At 45.9% G+C, this 20,524-nt stretch overlaps 1 protein-coding gene across 1 annotated transcript in view; it reads left to right on the forward strand.

Moving 5' to 3' along the window:
* HYDIN (HYDIN axonemal central pair apparatus protein) overlaps window positions 1-20,524 on the forward strand; it is a 138,761-nt gene that overhangs the window by 115,638 nt on the left and 2,599 nt on the right. The window contains exons 69-85 of the mRNA XM_053399391.1: window positions 430-655; window positions 1,425-1,637; window positions 2,784-2,919; window positions 3,924-4,089; window positions 4,575-4,722; window positions 5,103-5,310; window positions 6,799-7,020; window positions 7,239-7,408; window positions 9,326-9,524; window positions 10,515-10,673; window positions 12,513-12,793; window positions 13,487-13,706; window positions 14,862-15,074; window positions 15,843-16,006; window positions 17,580-17,730; window positions 18,558-18,788; window positions 20,168-20,392. Coding sequence (XP_053255366.1) covers window positions 430-655; window positions 1,425-1,637; window positions 2,784-2,919; window positions 3,924-4,089; window positions 4,575-4,722; window positions 5,103-5,310; window positions 6,799-7,020; window positions 7,239-7,408; window positions 9,326-9,524; window positions 10,515-10,673; window positions 12,513-12,793; window positions 13,487-13,706; window positions 14,862-15,074; window positions 15,843-16,006; window positions 17,580-17,730; window positions 18,558-18,788; window positions 20,168-20,392 — 3,332 coding nt within the window. The remainder of the gene's footprint in view (window positions 1-429; window positions 656-1,424; window positions 1,638-2,783; window positions 2,920-3,923; window positions 4,090-4,574; window positions 4,723-5,102; window positions 5,311-6,798; window positions 7,021-7,238; window positions 7,409-9,325; window positions 9,525-10,514; window positions 10,674-12,512; window positions 12,794-13,486; window positions 13,707-14,861; window positions 15,075-15,842; window positions 16,007-17,579; window positions 17,731-18,557; window positions 18,789-20,167; window positions 20,393-20,524) is intronic.

Consider the following 20,524-nt stretch of genomic DNA (forward strand, 5'->3'; position numbering starts at 1 on the left):
GAAGGCTTTCCTCCACATAACCTAGGCCAAGCTTGCTAAGGACTTGGCCCAGAAGCAAACACGCAGGCAGCACAGTTCTTTTAAAAGTGGTGCTTCTTGCTCACAGTCGACAACTCCACTCAGTTATGCCATTTCACTGCTTCTGTCCAAGCTGCAGCTTCCAGGCCAACCCTAAACATGGCATTTTTGCTCTATGTCTCAAGTGCTTGCTGTTGCCATCACCTCTTCCCCATAACATTCTCTGGAGCATGAAGGACACTGGCCAGGGCAAACTTGCACGCCAAGTCCCAGAGATGTTTGCCCTGGTAGATGAGTTCATAACAACCATAACGTCCAGATGTGGAAAATAAATGGAAGGTCACAAAATGCTGCTTTGAATAATGCATTGAGGAGAAGCAGTTGTCTCAGCAAATTCTTCCTTCAACTCAGCTGAAGTTCCATCTGTGGCTTCCATCAAGACCGGGTCCAGCCGATGGTTCAGTCATTTTGAGAGTATGGTGGACAGCCTTTCTTCCTACGTGTCCCCAGCAGCCACTGGAGCCCCCTTCTTCATGGAGCCCAACTGTGGTACCATCCTTCCTAAGAGCTCCCAGACCCTCCAGGTGAAATTCTGTCCTCAGGAAGTGGGAGAGTTTGAGGGCCGCCTACTCTGCAGGTAAGGAGACTTCCCACAAATGCCATCCACAAGTCCTGAGAGAGCAAATCTTCCCGACACTGCAGATGTTGTTACATCTTGCTCTCACCTTGAGTGCTTCCTTACACAGCTGCTGTGGTGTTCGGTGGGAGGCAGGCAGCATGGTCTGTGACTTCCTAACAAAATGGCTATTACCTAGGTTTAGAAGGCTCCGAACTTTGCTCTGTAAAATTGCACAGAAATTATAATCACTATTTTTCTGGCATCAACACTGTCTCTCTGAATCCAGGGGAGAAGGAGCAGTGCAGAGGCAGCAACACAGGTTCCTCTTACTTCATTGCCCCCTTTTGATGGACTTGGGATGGTGGCGGCTCAAGTGTTCCCATAAATAGGGGGGAAAGGCCTCCAACAACAGAGTTTTGACTCTCCCTGACAGTGCCACAAGTAGTTGAGCCTTATGCAGTGGAGGCCTACACCAGTCAAATGCTGAACTTATCTGAATAGTATGTATATATCTGCTCAGTGGGACAAAATGCGGGTGAAGCTTTTGCTCATGCCTTGGAATGCCAGCAGATGCAAATGTGCATTGACCGCATAATGCTTGGTGAGAAACTGAGTAAAATGGGGATTTGTTAGTCCAGAAAGGGTGGTGATCACTGCCAAAGAGGCAGAAAAATAGCAAGAGAGTTTCCTTGTGGGGAAAAGATGGATCACATGCCATGTGTGGGGTAGGGAGTCCCAGAAATTAATTTTCATATTCCCTGTCAACCTGGGCCTTTTTTCCTTTCAGTATTTCTAACCTGAAGCCTGATGAGGAAGGCCCAGTTGTGGCTGTGAAGGCAAAGAGCCTCCTGCCCTACTGTCATTTTGAGCTGGAAGATTCCAATTACATCACTGCGCACAGACGCAACCAAGACTTGCGAGGGCCTGGTGGGATGAGCCTGGATGCCAACACCAAAGTGATTGAATTTACCTCTATAGGAGTGTATGTCAGGAACACCCGGTGAGTATCCAGTCAGTTCTTTGCATTGACTGCTTCATTCAAACACTCATAGGTGTTCTAAGCAGTGACTGGGAACATCCCTTGGGCTTGGGCTTTCAGCCGAGAGAGCTGCTTTGCCTTTGGCAGTGTTGCATGCCCAGGATGGTGGGGCTGCTGGTGCAGCAGTTTATTCCACGGCTGCGTTTTTGCTATTTCTCCTTCCTGCGTGGCACACCAGCGCCAGTCATGACTCTGGAAAGGGTCTGAAGCAGCTACCTTGGAAGCATTTGCTAACATCTGAAAGTTTTGCATCAGTGCAAAAGCACCTACATAGAAAAAAAGAATGTTTATCAGCAGAAAAGCACAAGAGGAATAAGGATATATCCTCAGTAGCTGGATGTTATCACTGCCTCCAAGGACCGTTGAGGAAATAGATGCAATTGAAAAAGATTTGTCAAAATGGATTATTCAACTGGTGTTCCCTCTTCTGATTAATATTATTTGGGCTGTTTTGCTGTATCTTTATTGATGTAATAAATCGGTCTTGTTATTGTTTATGCTTTGGCTTCTGGGAACCTTTACCATTGTTTTTCTTCATATAAAGCATGTCACTTATCTGATAAAAGTCAGGAGGCAGGGATTCAAGCTTGTGAATTTCATAACTTCACCCAATAACTTGAGTTTTGGCTGACAGTGACCCACATGCTGAATTAGTGAATCAGGCACTTTTATTTGCATCCAGGCTTCAAGCTTTTATTGATGTGATCAGTCAACTAATCAACTAAAGTTTATTTGATTCACTGGTGGGGGCTGACTTTTAATCAGTAGCACTCTGAAAATGAAGGCACACTTGCTTATTTTTTATGTGGCTTTGTGATAGGCTTGTTACTGTAAAGGGAAAGAAAATCAAATGTTAAAAATAGTCTTTCTCTCTAAAATGAGTGATAGCTTTAAGAAATAAATTGTGTTGTACTTCACCACAAAAAAACAAAAACCAAGCACATATCCTTGCACTAGACCTTTGGTGCTATGCAAAAGTGCATAAATGCAATTTGTTACTGAACTGGTTTCTTAAAAGACAGATGAACAATCAACTAGACTTTCCCCCCCCCCATTAGCTGACAGCCTAACATGTCTCCGATGTCACTTCTTCCATGTCTTGGGTAGGAGCTTTGCCATCATGAACCCCACCAATGCCACCTACTCTTTCCAGTGGGTCTGTGAGCAGCAGGAGAACAAAGATTATGCTGCCTTCATCTGCTTTACGGAGCGAGGCCAGCTCCGGCCAGAGAAAAAAGTGGAGGTGAGTTGGCAGAGGGAATGCCAAGTTAGGGCCACCATTTCTTGCCTCTGAGTCTTCCTTGACAAGGTTGTGGCCGCTCCTGGTTGCCTGTTCCTCTTGCAAGTGTGGAATTCAGACAAACAAAGGGCGAGACATATATGGATGTGTCATATACATGTACCTTTTCCATGTGCCACTTCTGGTAGTTCTTATTCCAGCAAGCCGACACAGAAGCACATCTATTCTGGTAACAGTATGTGTTTTGAACCCACATGCATGTCTAGCACTCATGTGTATTCACACACACACTAAAGATAGGTTTAGGATCTTTTGCTGGAGTTATGACATGTGCTTGTTATGTGTTAACCCTTAACCTCATGTCCACAATAACTTCTCACCCAAGGAATAAAGAAAGCTTGGTTTATTATAGGAAACAAAAGTGACAGAATATATAAATGTTGCTTCAGACAGCAAAATTACAAGTTAAGCAGGCAGCAACTACTACAGTGCACACTGCCCTTGACCTGAAGAGTGAAAGAGGCCCTGTTTTAAAAAGCCTATGGAAACATGGGTATGACAATTTTGCCAGCAAGACCCACACTAAGAGCAAGAAATGGAAAGGGAAGAATATATCTGGTGTAGGTGGGTTTCCATGAAGCAAGACACAGCGATAACAGCAAGAACCTTTATTGACCTACATAACTGTGGAAACAGGGACAAAGCAACTGCTTATAAAGTGAAGCAGGCCTGTGCTGTTCCTTGAGAGTGCTGAGAAAGAGAGTTCCTCAATGGAGCTATGTTAGCTATTGACTATTGGAAAACCTGGGGTTTTAATAATATTTTTAGTCAATGCCTCCTAGTAGAGAAGGAAGATGCTGGCTGCAAAACTGGGGAAGTCCTTAGTGATGGTGTGTGGAAATACTTTTGAAAGCATTGTAGTAAAAGGCAGGGGGAAGGAGGTAGAAAACTGCCACTAGCAAGAGCAGGGCTGTGCCAGAGGTTTCCAGTTGCCTTTTTACCTGTAGGTCATATTTGAATTCATCCCTCAACATCTGGACACCACAGAATCCTTTTGGACTTTCTTAATCCCTGAACACAACCTTTCTGTCCCATTCCTCTTGGTTGGCCACACCACGGATCCTGCTGTGTCTCTGGAGAGATCCCACCTGAACTTCCGCTCGCTCCTTATTGGTAAGGATAGACATGGGAGGCAGCGGGGGGAATCTGTCCATTTCAGTTTCTTATTTTCCCAGTCTGAATATCTATTTGCCATATTTCACACAATTTGTATAAATGTATGGTGCAATCTAATCATATTCTGCAATTTAATCTTAAAACAAATATTCATAAAAATTCTTTAGTATTTTGGTGCACAAAGAAATCAACTTTGCAAGGTAAGAACCAAATGGTCTTTCCCTTTAATATATACATTTTTGTTGATATATTATAGTTGAATATAATATAGTTTATATATTATAGTTGAATTGCAAAATTCAGAGACATGTGAGTTTTAAAGGATAAATGTGTTTCATTTTGTGTAAGTTTTTATTGGGGGAAAATACATTTTACTCTTAGGCAGTAAAGATTCTGAGTAAATATAATTGGGAAGGCGGTGAGTTCTCTCTAGCAAACTGACTCAAACCCTAGCAATCTGCTGCTATTCCTCTCTCCCTAAGGACACGAGGCTCGTGAGAGCATCGACATTATCAACAATGAGAATGAGACCTACAATTTTTCCTTCAGAGAAGGCTCTCGTTTTTCAGAGGGGCGAATCAGCTGTCTAAAACTGCAGCCCATGGAAGGCTCAATCCCACCTCGTTCCAGGTAAAGGAGGATGTGGAGCTAGATAACAAGTGCCTTGAATGGCACATTCTTGGTACTCAGGCTGTCCCTGTTGATTGGGAGCGAGCCAGACATTCCCTTCGTAAGATTCTTGTGTTTCTGGTCCCATGGCATCATCTGTAAAGCACTTGTTCTTTGGCCCCTTTCTCCCCTGCAACTTCACATTCTGCATTGCAGGGAAGGATTTTGGCTACAGGCTTAGCACAAAGCATGCAATTTTCCGCAGGTTTATGAGGGGTTAACTGGTCTTGAAAAGCCCTCAGTGCTGAAAGGGCTCAGCCTCCTACAGGATGCAGTTATCCTTGTGACTAGTTTTCTCAGTGCAACCAACCCCAACCAAATGTGTGGTGTTTTCTCACCAGGCTTCCTATTAGCATCTTATTCATGCCTAACCTGGAGGGCGAGGTAAACTTCAACTTGATCTGTGATGTCAAAAGAAAGAGCCAGCCCCTCTGTTTGAACATCAAAGCCACTGGCCACACCATGAATGTGTCTGTGAAGTGTCAGGAAAGTAGTGGTTTGCTTACTGAGCTGGACCCTGACCAGCCACACCGGATCAGCTTTCAAGAGGTGAGAGCCCAGGATGATCTTATCGCTACTTGACTCCAACAAGCATCAACAATTTGCAGAATTTTCCATAGTGATGGCTTGAGAAACAGTGTCTTTAACAGCAAGCTGTGTTGATGGAAACATTTCCAAGCAGATTGGCTAGGCCGGTCCCTAAGCATCAACATTGTGGATTCATTTGTAGGAAAGGTAGGGTCACAAACTGAGACCCTACAACTTGCAGAAATGTATTCTGATCCTCTTTGGCAACACTCCAGGTGGTGACAAATTCCCTTCTCTCTCCCACTTCAGGAGGCTCCTATTATGCATGCAACTTGAGAAAAAAATCAAACTGAGCTCAGTGGAGCTTAGATCCTAGTGCAGAGGTGGGGCACGGGTGCCATTGGACTCTTAACACCTGAAGGGCTTGGGTTACTGACACGATCACCCCTGAGTCCCCTCTCCCACTTCATGGAGCCTGTTTGGCCCCCTGGTATACTCCAGAGCTTAGGGCAAGGAAACAAGCTGGGAGACGGCTTGAATGCAAGTGGAGGAAAGATCTGAATGAATGCAACCGAACACTGGTAAGGGCTCATTATCAAGCCTAACTAGTGGTCGCGAAGGCAGCAAAGAAAGCATACTTTGCTGCCTCAATTGCATCCTCATTATGTCCTCCTGCAGAGCTTTTCCAGGTTGTACAGGGCTTTTTACAGGCTGGCCCAAAGGAGGTGGGAGAACCAATGGTAGCCCACTGTGATGTGTTTGCAAAGCATTTTGAGGATAAAACCACTTGGATCTACCAAGACCGTGACTCTGCTGTTATAGCAGATGAATCTCATGGGGTGTCCAGAGCACTGTCTAGTCCTGTTGTGTTGGATGAGTTTCAGTTGGTAAGGTTTGAGGATGTGGACAAGGTGCTCAGATTGGTCAGGGCAACCACTTGCACTCTAGATCCTTGCTCCTCTTGGCTGATAAAAACCAACAGGGAGAGAACAGTTGGCTGGACCAGGGAGGTGATCAGTGCCTCTTTATGAGAGGGGGTGATCCCTGCCTGTTTGATGGAGGTAGTGGTAAAACCATTCCTTAAGAAACCTTCCCTGGATTCGGGAAACCTAACTAACTAACGGCCAGTTGCTAATCTCCCTTTCCTGAGCAAGGTTCTGGAGCGAGTAGTTGCAGACCAGATTCAGGCACTTTTGGAAAAAACTGATTTTCTGGATCCATTTCAATCGGGGTTTAGGCCCGATTTTGGCACAGAAACTACTTTGGATGCCCTGTATGATGACCTCTATCCAGAGAGACACAAGGGAAACATGTCCCTGTTAATTATTCTTGACCTCTCAGCAGCTTTTGATACCATCGACCATGGTATCCTTCTGGAGTGACTATCCAATCTAGGGGTGGGTAGCACCACTTTGTGGGTGGCACCACTAGCTCAAAGGAAGACAAGCCTATAACAAGCAGCGGTTCTGCAACAGTATTAATGCTGCATCTTCTCTTTGCTCTGGACAGATGCAAGTCAGTGATTATGCTCAGTGCCATTTCTATATTCTGAATACTGGCAAATTCAACTTCAACTTCTCATGGGAACTTGACCTTGCCAAAGCAGTGCAGCAATATTTTGCCATCTCTCCAAATAACGAAGTAGTAGAAGCAGGGGATCGGACAGAGGTCCTGCTGTCCTTCCACCCGCTGAAGCCATGCACCTTAAAAGATGTGGAGCTGAAGCTGCAGGTAAGGAAGACCCAGGGTCGGTGGTGGTGGGTTTCTTCTGATGTCTGACGAGAAGGTTTCAAATCACCCACTTAATATTTACACCAAGGATATAAAAAAATAAAGCTTAGAACTCCCAGCACAATCAGATATTGTCTTAAAAATAAAATTAGCCAAGTATATATTAGTCTGACAACTAATCTGACCAGTTCTCAGGCAGCCTCTCTCTGTGCTCACAGATCAGCCATGGACCAACATTTACTTGTTTGCTGGAAGGCTCAGCTGTGAATCCCAGCATCCATTTCTCCCTCACCAAAGTGGAGTTTGGAAGCTGCTTCATCTACCAAGGTGGAATGACCATTTCCAAACGAATCCTGACTGTCACGAATAAGGATGCCAAGGATGCAAGGTAAGCTGGACCAATGATGTGCCTCGCAGACACAGAGCACCATGCCAGATGTGCAGGAGGTAAATTCAGGTGCACAGCACCAGCAATGGTGTGATGTTGGGCTATAGGCAGAGCAAAGAGCTAGCAGGGTGGAGGGCAAAAGGTGGGAGAATCAGAACCAAGAATCACAGGCAGGGAAGGTCAAATTAACCATTGCTCAGGCAAAGTCCCATGTCTGCCTTGGGAATTTATATAGCCCCATCAGCAAAGGGCAAATCAATACGCTACCTAGATCAGCGGACTCTCCTTAAGAGGCATCACAGCCCTACCAACCTTTCAATCTGCAGCATCTGTTGGGGTTGCAATTAGAAGATCTCCAGCTGCTTAGATGGGCTTTTTCGGATGAGCTAGCTGGTATCATTAGCGGTCCCAACCTCCATTTTCTGCCTCACTTGTTGAAGGCAGAAGGCAATTTTGGAAAGTATAAACCTCACCCCTGATGTGGTACCTGACAAATGTGTGATGCCCCATTTGCACAGGCACATTAGCAGTTAGGAAGGGATGAATGTGTGACACAACACTTTTAATCATGTCTTCTCTCTCTTTGCCTGCTCCAACTCTGCCCTGGGAGGGGCCCCTTGTGTTCTAGTGCCTTGCCTCAACATTGTCAGTGGAGGCGACAGCGTTGGTTTGTCAAAAGCCCAAAGCACTGTGCATCTCTCCACTGAGAGCAGCTATTAGCCCAAGAAAAAATGCACATAGCAGAAGCACAGAGAGTTGGAACAGACATTAGAGCTGATCACTGTATGGAGAGAGAGAGGGAGATTGTGGAGGCTGTGAGAGGGTAAAACAGAGAGCAGTGAAGTTCAACCCCTGTCACACACATTTGCTTTTTGAAAATGTAGCTTAATAATTCCAAATAAGTGGCATGGATTAAATAGGCGGCATGACACAGGGCAGTTGATACAGAATTAATTACCGTATTTTTCGCCCTATAGGACACACCGTCCCATAAGGCGCACCTAGTTTTTTGGGGGAAAATAAAGGGAAAAACAATTATTCCCCCCCCAGGCGTGGGGCTGGGGCGGGGGAAGCCCGAGCTTCCCCCGACCCCAGCCCCCAGAACAGGCAACTCTCCGCAAGCCGTGGGAGCCCGGCGCCGGGCTCCCACGGCTTGCAGAGAGCTGCGCGAAGCCTGGAGAGCGAGAGGGGTCGGTGCACACCGACCCCTCTCGCTCTCCAGGCTTCAGCGAAAGCCTGCATTCGCCCCATAGGACGCACACACATTTCCCCTTCATTTTTGGAGGGGAAAAAGTGCATCCTATAGGGCAAAAAATACGGTAGTTTTACCATCTATATTGGCAACCCTGCTACTTTTAGCTGTCAGTGATACAGATATTATAACCAGAAAGCAAATAATACAGTATACAAATAATTATAACCCCAAGTTAAATAATTAAATAAAATGATGAGGCAGGTTAATAAATAAGTAAATGATTAAGTAAAAAGTTAACTGGGTAGGCAGATCAGCATAGAACATATCAATAACATGTAAATCAATTAAAATGTGCTGTAAAAAGTATAAATTGTCACATTGTATACATAAAGATTAACCTAAACCTTAAATATAAATTTCTTCTGAGCAACATATAGAACTCTTACAAAACAGGAAAAGAGTTATAACCTGGCACTCCTTGATATTTATTCCAAAAATCATTTTTTTCAGTCATATTTGAGGTCCACAAGTCAAACTGTTGGAAAGCTGCTCATCTTTCAGAGTCAGAGGCACCTTTTTGGAGAAAGAATCTTTCTGTTTCAAAATGTGGTATCAGTGCCACCTAAGTCTAGAACCTAGTAGGGGCTCAGGCAGGCTTTGTGGCTGGAGAGAATGACCACCACTCTGTAAGGTTGATGATAGTCTTTTCTGCCTCTTCGTAGCCTGGAATGCTTGTTCACCAACACAGCTTACCTCGAGGTGGGTTTCCATGCTGAAGTGCTGGGTGCTGGAGGAAAGGCAGAGATTCCAATCACCTTCTATCCCCGAGAGGCCATTTCCTACCATGAGGTCATCACCTTTGAAATCAATGGGGTCTTGCAGCGTAATATTGAGGTCTTCGGGAAGGGCATTGAGATGAAGGTGAGACTGAGTGAGTGTCCTGGACCTCTGGGCTCCACAGCCAGAGAGGCCAAATTAAGACTTCAGCTTTTGTGCCTCTTATAAGATGCAGCTCAAATATGTTACTCTTTAGACAAGTGGGATGTTTTTCTAGGAGCTGCATCTTATTTATCTTTATTGAATTGGCTTCCTTCAGCCTTGCATTTGTTGGGTTTCTACAGTCAAATCTAAGTTGAAAGCAAGGAAAAGATCCTCCAAACAAGCAGAGGCTGCTTCTCAATTTTTACATCGAGATAGAAGAGTTAGCAGTGACATGGTCATTAACTGAGGTGTGCAGAGTGGGGCAGAACCTACAGTGACAGGAAATTGGTTGCAGACAGGGTAGGAGCAAAGCAACATGGTTAGAACTCTTGAAAGTCCCCTCCCTGGGCTGAATATGAGGTTGTTGAAGTAGGCACTTCTGAAACAACATTGCATCGCAGTCAGGGATATCCGAAGCTCACACTGGAAGGAGGATAGATGTTCACGACAGGGATGGGGATCATCTGTGCCCCAACTTCCAGCAGCCAGCAGGACCAGTGCTCAAGGACTGCAGGAGCTGTTGCCCAGTACGTTCTCCACCTCTGCTTGGTGACACGCTAGGCCAGAGGGAAATGGTGAGGAGTTTGACTTTCCATCACTGAAGGAAATCTGGAGATCTTGGAAGGAGACAGGGGGACTGAGGCATCTGAAAGGAGCATCAGCAGCTTCTTCAGGGCAATCTAGACATCACGAAGGCACAAAAACTTTGAGTTTTTTCTGCTTTCAGCATAATTGCTCACCTGCTGTTTTTTTCCTAAAAGACAATGTTGTTTCCTCATCCTTGAGCCTTTCATGCACTCTCCTGGTGTCATTTTGTCCTCACGTCTCATTGTTATATGGACCCTTCATCACACTAGCCTGTGCCATTTTCTTACCTCTTTTCCCTGTTCCATTTCAGTTCTCCCCACTGTGTGTTTTCTTTGCCCACAGATAGAGGTTACAGAACCTCACAACAAAGTGCTGAAATTTGGAGCTGTCCCTCCAGGGCACAGTGTGAAGAAGATGGTGACGATAGTGAACCGCAGTGTCACTTTTGTCACCTTCAACCTTAATTTCATGTACTCTGCATCAGAGCTGCAGGAACAGAAGGTAAGGGTCCCCCCCCCTCTCCTGCCATGGGACCCCCTGCACCTCCGGTCATTCTAACATAAGGGATTGTGTTCTTAATATTGTGAAGCATTTCTAATTTCAGTGGTTTAAACCCTCCCCCCCCCCGTAGGATTGCATATGCGAAATTGCTGAGAAAGAATTCAGATTAATAAGTAAGGCTACAATCCATTATTAGCTCAGAAAAGTTAAGACTTGGATATTGTTCACCTGACTCTGTTTTGAGTGAAGAAAGAAATGCTATTGCATAGCAGAATCATTAACCAAAAATGTCTTACCAGTCAAATTTGGCTTCTGGAACACTGCCAAAGCTAAACCAGACAAACTCTCACCAAAGAGGGCCCTCCCAAACATAATGTATTTTCTGGCTTTCCTCTCCTTTTGATAACACATGGGAAGCCTGGATGGCTTTTGTAGTTGGTTACCTTAGGAGGGGAGAACTCTGGCAAAACTTGGATTCTGCTCCAGTTTGGGCACTTTGAACTGGGTTTGAACAACTTCAGGTATATTTTATGCAGACTAATGTTATAACTTATTTTTTTCTTCAACTGTACTCCTGTGAAATTATGGCTGGTTCTATTAGCCTTGTGATCTAAATGGAACCTTCATGTTCAAGCAGTACCATATGCTGGTGGAAAGCAAGGAAAATGAGAAATATGAGTGGTTTGGTTATTTCTAAAAATGGTTGGCTAGCAGACCAGGCAGACCTGGTCTCTACTGGGGCAACTGAATCGCTACCCATTTATCTGGCAGGACCTTTAACAACTCCATAAGGAGAAATACGAAGCACTGTCTGTCCTACCTAGTAAGGGTGTCAAAGTTTATAATTGAGATGTTTGTTTGGATATCACATTTCACAGTTCTGAAAATTCATACCCATTTTAGATAGAATCCATCTCCCCTCTGAAGTTGAGCCCAGTGTTGACCCTCCTTGACACAACTGCCTCCAATCTAAGATCACCAAATAGCTATGTTTGCATCAGGAAGATTTCATTGGTCCTTTAGACTTTGGATATAGCTATAGCAGTATCCTAGGCATAAGGGCCCCTGGGAGCTTTAGTTCCCAAAGATGTCCTTATTAGCATCATCAGGATCCATGGGAGCTACTTTTCCTAGTTCCAGAGGGGTAGCCATGCTAGATTGTTGCAGTGAAAAGAACAAAGAGTATTGTGTAATCTTCAAGGCTGACACATTAATTATGGCTTAAGCTGAGGTGAACTACAGTCCACTTCATCAGATGCGTGAACTGTTATCCTGAGTTACAGGTACAGTATATGTTTGACATATGGAGGAAGTGCAGGGAGGTTAGAGGGAAATGAATTACAGAAAAGCACAGACAATTAACAGTTGTTGAAAAGACATCCTAGTGTTCTGTGAAGTATGTAGTATCCATGGATCCTGATGGGTCTACTAGGGCACCAAGAGCCATGGAACTACATCTCCCATGAATCTTTGCACTGGGAATAAGGTTATGTCCTCCAAATTGCAACATTTTGCAAGTGAGTTTGGAAAAAAGTGAAGCCTTGAGGTGGGGGTTCCAGGCCTGTTTATCAGGAACATGAGAGGGTGTTACCTCAGAATGGGACTCAAGTTTAATTTGTTTGAGGTAGGTCCATTCTAAATCAATCCAGGAAGAGCTTGTCCTTCACTAATTACGTATTCATAGTGCAAAAGCCATACATTTGCCTGTTATGCAGCTGTTCTGCCAGAGGAAAAACATGGCAACAAACCTACCAGACTTGCTGGAGAAAAGCAGCCCCTTGGAGTTATCTGGGGCAATGTCTGGTCCAGGGAGTGTTCAGTCCCATCTCTCTTTGACAGGTTCTTTCCATGACTCCATGCAATGAAATAACCCTGAAGCCCAAAGAAGGCACATGCCATGTGGAGTTGACTTTTGCCCCAAAGAGCCGCATCCTGCCGTTCAAAGAGGAGGTCCTGCTTGAGTGCCACGGGATCCTGCGCTCCCTCTTTGTGGTGCAAGGCTGCAGCCAGGGCATCGAAGTCAGTCTAGACCAGGATCATGTCCCTTTTGGAGCAGTGGTGCTACGGAGCCAAGCTTCCCGCCGCATCATGATGCAGAACACAGGAGACATCGGTGTGGGGTAAACAGAGAAAGTCTTTCTGGCTGAGTTTCCCTCCCCACCCCACTCCACCATCCTTTATGCTCCACAAGGCTGGTCTTCCTCCCTTCAGGTCCTGGCTTAAGTGGCCATTCACTTGTTCCAGAGGTGTCAAAGGCAAAACAAAACAGAGAGGAAACAGGACAGTAAATCCATGTTCACTGGGCCAGCTTCAGCTGGTAAAAACTTTAGCACGTTTTTGAGTAACCCAGGATTCTGTTAGGGCAATGCCACTCACTTGACTCTCCTTCCAATCCTGTTATCCTTCCCCCATCACCTCCCATTGTCTTTGTCACTAGGGGGTTGTGGCTGCATCAACTCCTTTTCAGTAATTCCTCTCTGTAGCTCTACCATGGAGCACCAACCATCTTCAGAAGGGCTAATCCAAAATGTGTGTTTTCCCAACCCCAATGGAGGCATCTCTAATAGATTGTATCTATTACAATACCTCTAATTCCCTGCATGGCAGCAACCCTCAGCACTAGAGATCAGCAATCTGCAGCCAGTGGGTTTGGTCTTCAGCCTCCCAGGTCGGCCTCCTGTCTTTCTCTTACAAATGTGCCTTTTGAAATGAAGGCACAAGGAAAGGAAGCATGGAGGAAACGAGAGCAAAGGGGCTTTCTGGGTTGTCCTCCACCTTTCTGCTGAAATGCTTCTTTTTCTTTTTGTGAAAAGATTTAAATGGGACGCCAAGCGCTTCAAGCCAGACTTCTCCATTAGGCCAGTGGAAGGCTACATTTCCCCAGGAACAGACGTCTTCTTTGAAGTGACTTTCCACCCCTGTGAGCAGAGCCAGGACATCTGCTATGAGAACCTCCAGTGTCACATCCAAGGCAGAGAACCACTCAAGCTCATGCTCACCGGATGCTGTGTGGGAGTCCCCCAGGTCAAAGAGGTACAAAACCTCCTCAACAGGACTGTTTTTGTGGGATGGCAGGTCTCACATGTGACTAGCCTGTGGAACACTCTCTGAAGCTGTATTTGCATATTTGGGCAGAGGATTAATGTGTTTGGATCAGGCTTGGATGTGAAACCTCTGAGATTTGCACTCCCTGAACTACCATGCAAAACTGAAATACAGTTATCCTTCCATCCCCCTCCCCCCATTTGGCCATGTCCCAGCACTCTCCTTTTAGTTGTTCTTTTCTGTTTATTAAAAAATAAAGGTCAGATGTAGGTATTTCCACCCTTGCCATAATAACCTGCAACATATACTTTTTATTTGGGGAAACTGTATACAACCTACAGAGACCTTTTAGCTTCAGTAGGCATAGGTAAACTTGGTCCTCCAGATGTTTTGGGAATACAATTCCCATCATCCCTGACCACTGGTCCTGTTAGCTAGGGGTGATGGGAGTTGTAGTCCCAAAACATCTGGAGGGCATAGCTGGTGGCCAGGGGTAATGGAAATTGTAGCAGTATTTGGAGGATACCATGTTGTTGCTATCCCTGAATTACCAAATAAGGAGTAATACAGATGTAGAAACTCAAATGTTTTCAAAATGTCCCCCAGTGATAAAATACCAGTTGCAAATGTTTTTGTGCTTGGGGGAAGATGTGCTTTGTAGGCTCTTGAGCTCTAAGCCAGCCTTCCCCAACTGGGTGCCCTCTAGATGCTGTTGGACTACAACTCACATCATCTTTCGACTTCTGGCTCTACTGACTACAGCTGATTGGACATAGAGTCCAGGAACATCTGAGGGCCCAAGGTTAAGTGACTCCAGACTATGAAGGACTGGCAACAACCCCACCACCTCCAGTCCTACCCATTTATTTTTTCTTTGAGACGGTGCACTGGAACTCTTGCTTCCCCAGTGTAATTCCCATCTTCAGTCAACTGCCCTGGAGAGCTTTTTCTTCTTTGTGAAGGGAAATTATTTAGCAAGGTGAAATGCAGGAAACCAGTACTGAAACAGCTCTGAAGAAAAGGAGGCTTGGACAGCCTGGTTTTGGATGTGCTAAAACCACCCGGAACATGTTCAGAATTCAAGTGTGTTGACCATATAGGAAAAAACTATGACACTCTCTGTCCCCTCCTTTCACTCTTCAGGTGGTGAATTTCACATGTCAGGTGCGGGCAAAGCACACACAGACCATTATGTTATCCAACAAGACCAACCAGGCATGGACCCTGCGGCCAATCATTGAAGGGGAGCAATGGAAGGGTCCAGAGTTCATTAGGGTAGAAGCCCACCAGCAAAACAAGCCATATGAAGTCACCTATAAACCTCTTGCCATGAATTCAGACAACAAGAAAGACCAGGTATTTCACAACAAAGGGCAAAGATGCTGGGGGCGGGGGGCAGAGAGGATATTTTGGGTCTCAGATCAGAATTGCTAGGGAATTCGACTAGATTTGCGGGCTTCTCTCTATGGAGACTTGCTATTGGCAGCCAAAAGTTTCCATGTACCTTTATCAGCCAATTGTTTTAAAATAATTATTAAAAAGAAATATTTTATTTATTGCATTTATATCACACATTATTTCTCCAAGGAGCTCAAGGTAGCATACTTGGTTCTCTCTTTCCTCATTTAATCCTCACAACAGCCCTTTGAAGTGGGTCAGGCTGAGAGGCAGTGACTGGCCTAAGGTCACCCAGTGAGTTTCATAGGCAAGGATTACAATTTTAAAAAAAATCAAATAGAAAAAGATAAAATAACATTAAACTAAAAGAACACAAAAACTAAGAGTTGGATCCAATGCTAGTCATACTCAATGAACCCATTGAAGTTAATGGATCTGACTAACTTCAGTTCATTACTTTAGGTGAGCTAAAAGTATTTTAGCTGTAGAAGCACCTCTGCAGCTTCATTTGATGCTCTGCTATGTTGCATTGAACATGGTGGGCTTACTCCAGAGAGTGGCATTTCCAGGAGAAGGCAGCTGTTTTGTTTTTCTGTTGCAAATGCCAGGTGACCTGAGGACCATCTTCTTTTCCTAGTATCTTTCAAAGCAGCCACATTTCACAGGGGAAATCTGGTCATGTCATGTCTGTATCTTGAGGTTCTCATTTCTCCTGTTGCCTGTTAGGGGTCCATCTTCTTCCCCCTCCCGGATGGGACGGGGCTGCTGTACCTCCTACAAGGCACCGCAGAGCCTCCAAAGTCTGCTGGGAACATCATAAGAGAAGTTCCATGCAAAACATTCTACACAGAACTTCTCCCCATCTCCAATTGGCTAAACAAGCCACAAAGGTAAATGGGACGGGGTGTGTGTGTGTCATAGGGTTGGGACTGGCAGCGTCTGTTCCATCCAGTGCCAAGCAGGATTCTACAGTTCAATGTGTGCCTTGGCATCCATTGTCAGTAACCTGTTACAGGCCATGGTCTCTGAATCCTTCAGACCTCTTGCCTTTCTCAGCCCTCCCAGGCTGAGTTTTCCCCAGGCTCTCTCTGCAGTTCCAGCGGCTGAGAGTTGTACTCTGTTGGGTGAGCTTTGGTTGCAGTCCAAGGAAAGCCTTGAGACTTCTGCAATGACCAGTGGTGAGCTCCATGCAGACTATGACTTATTCCTACAGCATGAAGTGGGAAGGAAGGAAGGAAGGAAGGAAGGAAGGAAGGAAGGAAGGAAGGAAGGAACTACAGCCAGGCATACCTCAAAAACCTGGGCAGCACCGGTGAAGGATGCAGCAGATAGGCTAGTCTGTGGTCTAGGTCTTGCAGTTTGATTGCACTGTGTGGCACAATAATGTTCACTTTGTTATATCCTCCTCCTCCTAAGTCCAGGGCAACAGTATAGCTCTGAGTGAGTCTCCACCTGTCTTCCTTCTATTTTGTGTGAGGAAACTGCAATACATCCCAGAGCTCCCAGCAGTTGCCTTTCTTAACCTTAGACACTTTGAGGTCCACATAAAATGAACATTGTTTCCATAGAGGTGGTTCTGAGCACCCCCAAATGTTGCTCAGACTCTTCCTACCCCCTAACCACACCAGTTTCATGCCTGATGATGATATATCTAAGCAGAAATATATTGAAGGACCATGAAATGGGTGAGAGTGATGGTCCAGCTGTGCAATGAAATGTGACTCTTTTGAGTCAGGTTGGTGAGCCCTCATCAAGACTATACTGCTTGTGATGGGCCACAGGAGCAAAATGAATATATTCCTTTCACAATTGCAGTGTGTGTGGGGGGGGGGTGTTTCTCCAGTGCTTCTCCAAGTTGGAAGTCAACACCTTGCCCTCAAATGGACCTTCAGCCTCCTTTCATCTTTTCCTTCTCTGTCACTTTCTGTGGTCACATCAATCAAATCCCACCTTTGAATACTGCTCCAGCAAGTCCATATTATATTTCTCTGCCAAGAAAACCCAAACTAAAGACTTAGGATGCTATGGAATCGGCCAAGAATCTTGGGTATAGGGCAGAATACAAATTTCAGTAGTAGTAGTAGTAGTAGTAGTAGTAGTAGTAGTAGTAGTAGTAATGGCTGCCCTGTGCCTTTAACACCAGTTGAATCTGTAGAACAAGCAAGTGAAACTTTTCATATCATTGGAATAAATATGATTTCCTGCTAAATGTCTGCATACCTGGCCCTGCCCATGACCCAGTTGAAGAGGCTAAGCTATTTATTTTTTAACTTGCTTGAATAAAAGTTGAAAAGCTGCAAATTATACAGAAGACAGTTATTTGCTTGTGGGTGTTTTTCTTCAGTGGATAAAGCTGGGGAGAAAGTGGCCTCTCTTTGTCTGCACAGCCACAGCCAACATTCCACATCTAGTCCCTGTGGAGCATTTAGAGGGTGAATGTGGTGACTGTCCTTCCTCTGACAGATTCCGTGTGACAGTGGATATGCTGAAGCCCGAAAGGCTGGAATTGACCACCACACTGAAGACCCTGGACTATGTGGATGTGCCTACTGCTGCCAAGAAGGACCACAAGCTCACCTTCTTCTCTTACAGGGAAGGCATGTACAGTGCCAAGGTAAATACCCCACCCGAACACCATCCCCTTTCCCCTTCTGAGGGCGCCTGAAGTAGAAGGATCCCTCCCATTCATAGGGACCACATCAGTGGAGATTTAAGGACAGCCTGCTCAGCAGAGCATTTGGGGATGCAGCTAAAACCACCATCAGCCCCTTTCTGGGCTGCAGGGATTTCCATACAAGAGGCTGTTCTGCAGGGTTTTTTTAGGCATTTTGTATCAAATGGGTGAAGGGCAGCTCACATGGTGCCCCCAGGTGTTGTGGACCATTTATTGTTTTATTTATTACATTTATACCCTGCCCTTCCTCCCAAATAGTGCCAAACAGCTGTAGCTTCCAGTATCTCTGACTGCTGGCTTTGCTGTCTAGGGCTGATGAGTGTTGTGGTCCAAAAACTCTAGAGGGTACCACATTGGTTATCCCTGGTGCACAGCTGAAAAGGAAAAAGTTTCCGATATCAAATGCTTTGGAATCATTTCCCCTCAGGCTCTACATCTGCTGTCTTGTGTGGGCTGAGAATTCATTGCCATCCTTTCCAGTCACCTGACCATTTTGCATTTCTCCTTTTCTGAGAGCAGCCCAGCCACTGCTGGCAAGAACTGCAATTCATCATAGTTTCAGTGATGCTGAGCTGCAACACTAGTTCAGTTGCCCTGCACTAGGCAGTCTGAATGCTCAGTGCTTCTGGAAAAAGCAAGGGTGCTCAGTTTAGCGCAGTGTTTTGGCAAAAGGTGGGTGGGATAAAGCTGACCTGAATGGATTTCCATCCTGCAATGGAGTCACCACCATGGCAGCTCCTGACCCTGACACTTCCTTACCTTTGCAGGTGACCTTCCGCAATGAAACGACTCAGGAGTTCCTGTTCTATTTGGTGACTTTTAAGGTCATCCCATGTGGCCCACTTGGCACCATTGAGCTGATGACCCCTGTGCGGCAAAGCACCTCATCTTCTGTGAAGGTTGAAAACCCTCTCCATGTCCCAGTGACCTTCAACACTGACTGCAAAGTGCCAGACATCAACATTCCCCCCCAGTTCATTGTCCCGGCTCAGTCGGAGGTAGGAATTTGCCTTTGAAGTGGCCAAGAGCCTGGTCTTGCAACTGCCTCAGCCAGCAATGGGCAAGACGGCTCTGCTGTCATTCAGCAGTCAGCAGAACTACACCTGGGTGATTGTTTCCTTTCCCTAAAATGTTTTGGTTCCACTTTGTATGTAAATATAATAATATAATATAATTATAATAGTAAATCTAGATTTCCCACCTCCTGCAGTCTGGCCTGGAGCCTGGCTCAGACCTGACACAATCCCTGGGATAACTTTAGTCCTGCCCTTAAGTTGCTGAAGGAAGCTGGCACAAATCTCTCACCCTCATACGTCCTTCTTCACTGAGGAATCCAGGATTTCTTTCTCTTTTTCCATTTCTCTCCTGCTCCCTCACACACCCTCTTTTTCCTCCCACTGTCTCCTTATGGCAGGCCTCTAAAAAACCCTTTCACCTTCCCTCTGGCGTTCTCCTGTGGAGATACTCCCTCCTTCCCCATGTGTGCATTCTGCCTGCAGGAAGGACTGGTTGACTTTCTTTTCACATTTTGAAAGCAGCATGATAAGGAAGGGGAGGCAATTCCCGAGTTACTGTCAGGTGAAAACAAGCTCCTCACAGGAAGGGAAATGTCACTGCTGCTGCTGCTTCCAACACCTCCAAGGTGTGGAACGCCCTCCTGTCCCCTGCCCCTCCCAGAGTCATCAGGCAGCCAGGACCCTTGGCATTGGTCTGGCTGTCACTGGCTAGATTGTCAAGAGGGATTAACTAGGATTGTTCAACAGTCCATACTGTTCTGTAGAACAAAAAGTGAACCAGCCCAACTGAAAATGGGAATATTTTGGCCTCTTGAGATGTGATTTCTCATTATCACCTTACCCTCCAAGGAGCCTAGGGTTCTCCCCCTCATTTAATCCCCACAATAACTATTTGAGGTAGGTTAGACTGAGAGACTGTGAGTGGCCCAAGGCCACTCAGTGAGTTTCATGGCCAAGTGGGGAGACCTGCTCTCTCCCAGGTCCTAGTCTGACACTTTTAACCACTATGCCATACTAACTCTCTATGCCTGCCTATTCTCTTGCCTGTTCCTTGCCTGCCTTCCATGCTGCCCTCCCAGCCTGCCACCCTCATCAACTTGCCTGCTGCTCAACTGTCTCCAGGTTGACCCACTGGCTGTGGCGCCTCCGTCCCAACCCTGCTCTTGAACTTGCCAGAATTTGCCCCTTCTGCTCTTCCACATGCTCTCCCTTCTCTGCTGCTGCCCAGTGTTGGCCATGGATGCTGAACAATCATTCTTGCAGAGAAAGGGAGTTGGGTGGAGCCAGTCAGTCAGTGACTGTCAAATCCCCCTCCACTTCTTGACCGGTTGCTTGTTCTGCCCCCTCCCCTCTTTTCTCAGGGGGTGCTTGTGTTTGAGTTCCAACCAATGAGGCCTGGAGAAGTTACTGGGCGCCTGTCCCTCTACAGCAATGAGCTGGGCTCCTTCCAGTACGACTTGATCCTGAAAGCCACCCCAGCCCGGCCAGAGAAAGCCCTCTCCTTCTGCGCCATGCTGGGCAGCAGCCAGATCGTCTTCGCCAAGTTTGTCAACTACACCCGTCAGAAGACAGAGTACACCACCAAGGTGATTCCTGTTGCTGTGATGCCACTTCTGGTCCAAGTTGACAGACACAGAGCTTTCACCCACGGTAGCCTTTGCTTGTAGGCAAATCAACTTTCCCATCATCCTGCTCCACTAGCTTATGATACTGCCACA

This window comes from Podarcis raffonei, chromosome 8 (genome assembly GCF_027172205.1).
Source record: "Podarcis raffonei isolate rPodRaf1 chromosome 8, rPodRaf1.pri, whole genome shotgun sequence".
NCBI classification, from domain to species: Eukaryota; Metazoa; Chordata; class Lepidosauria; order Squamata; family Lacertidae; genus Podarcis; species Podarcis raffonei.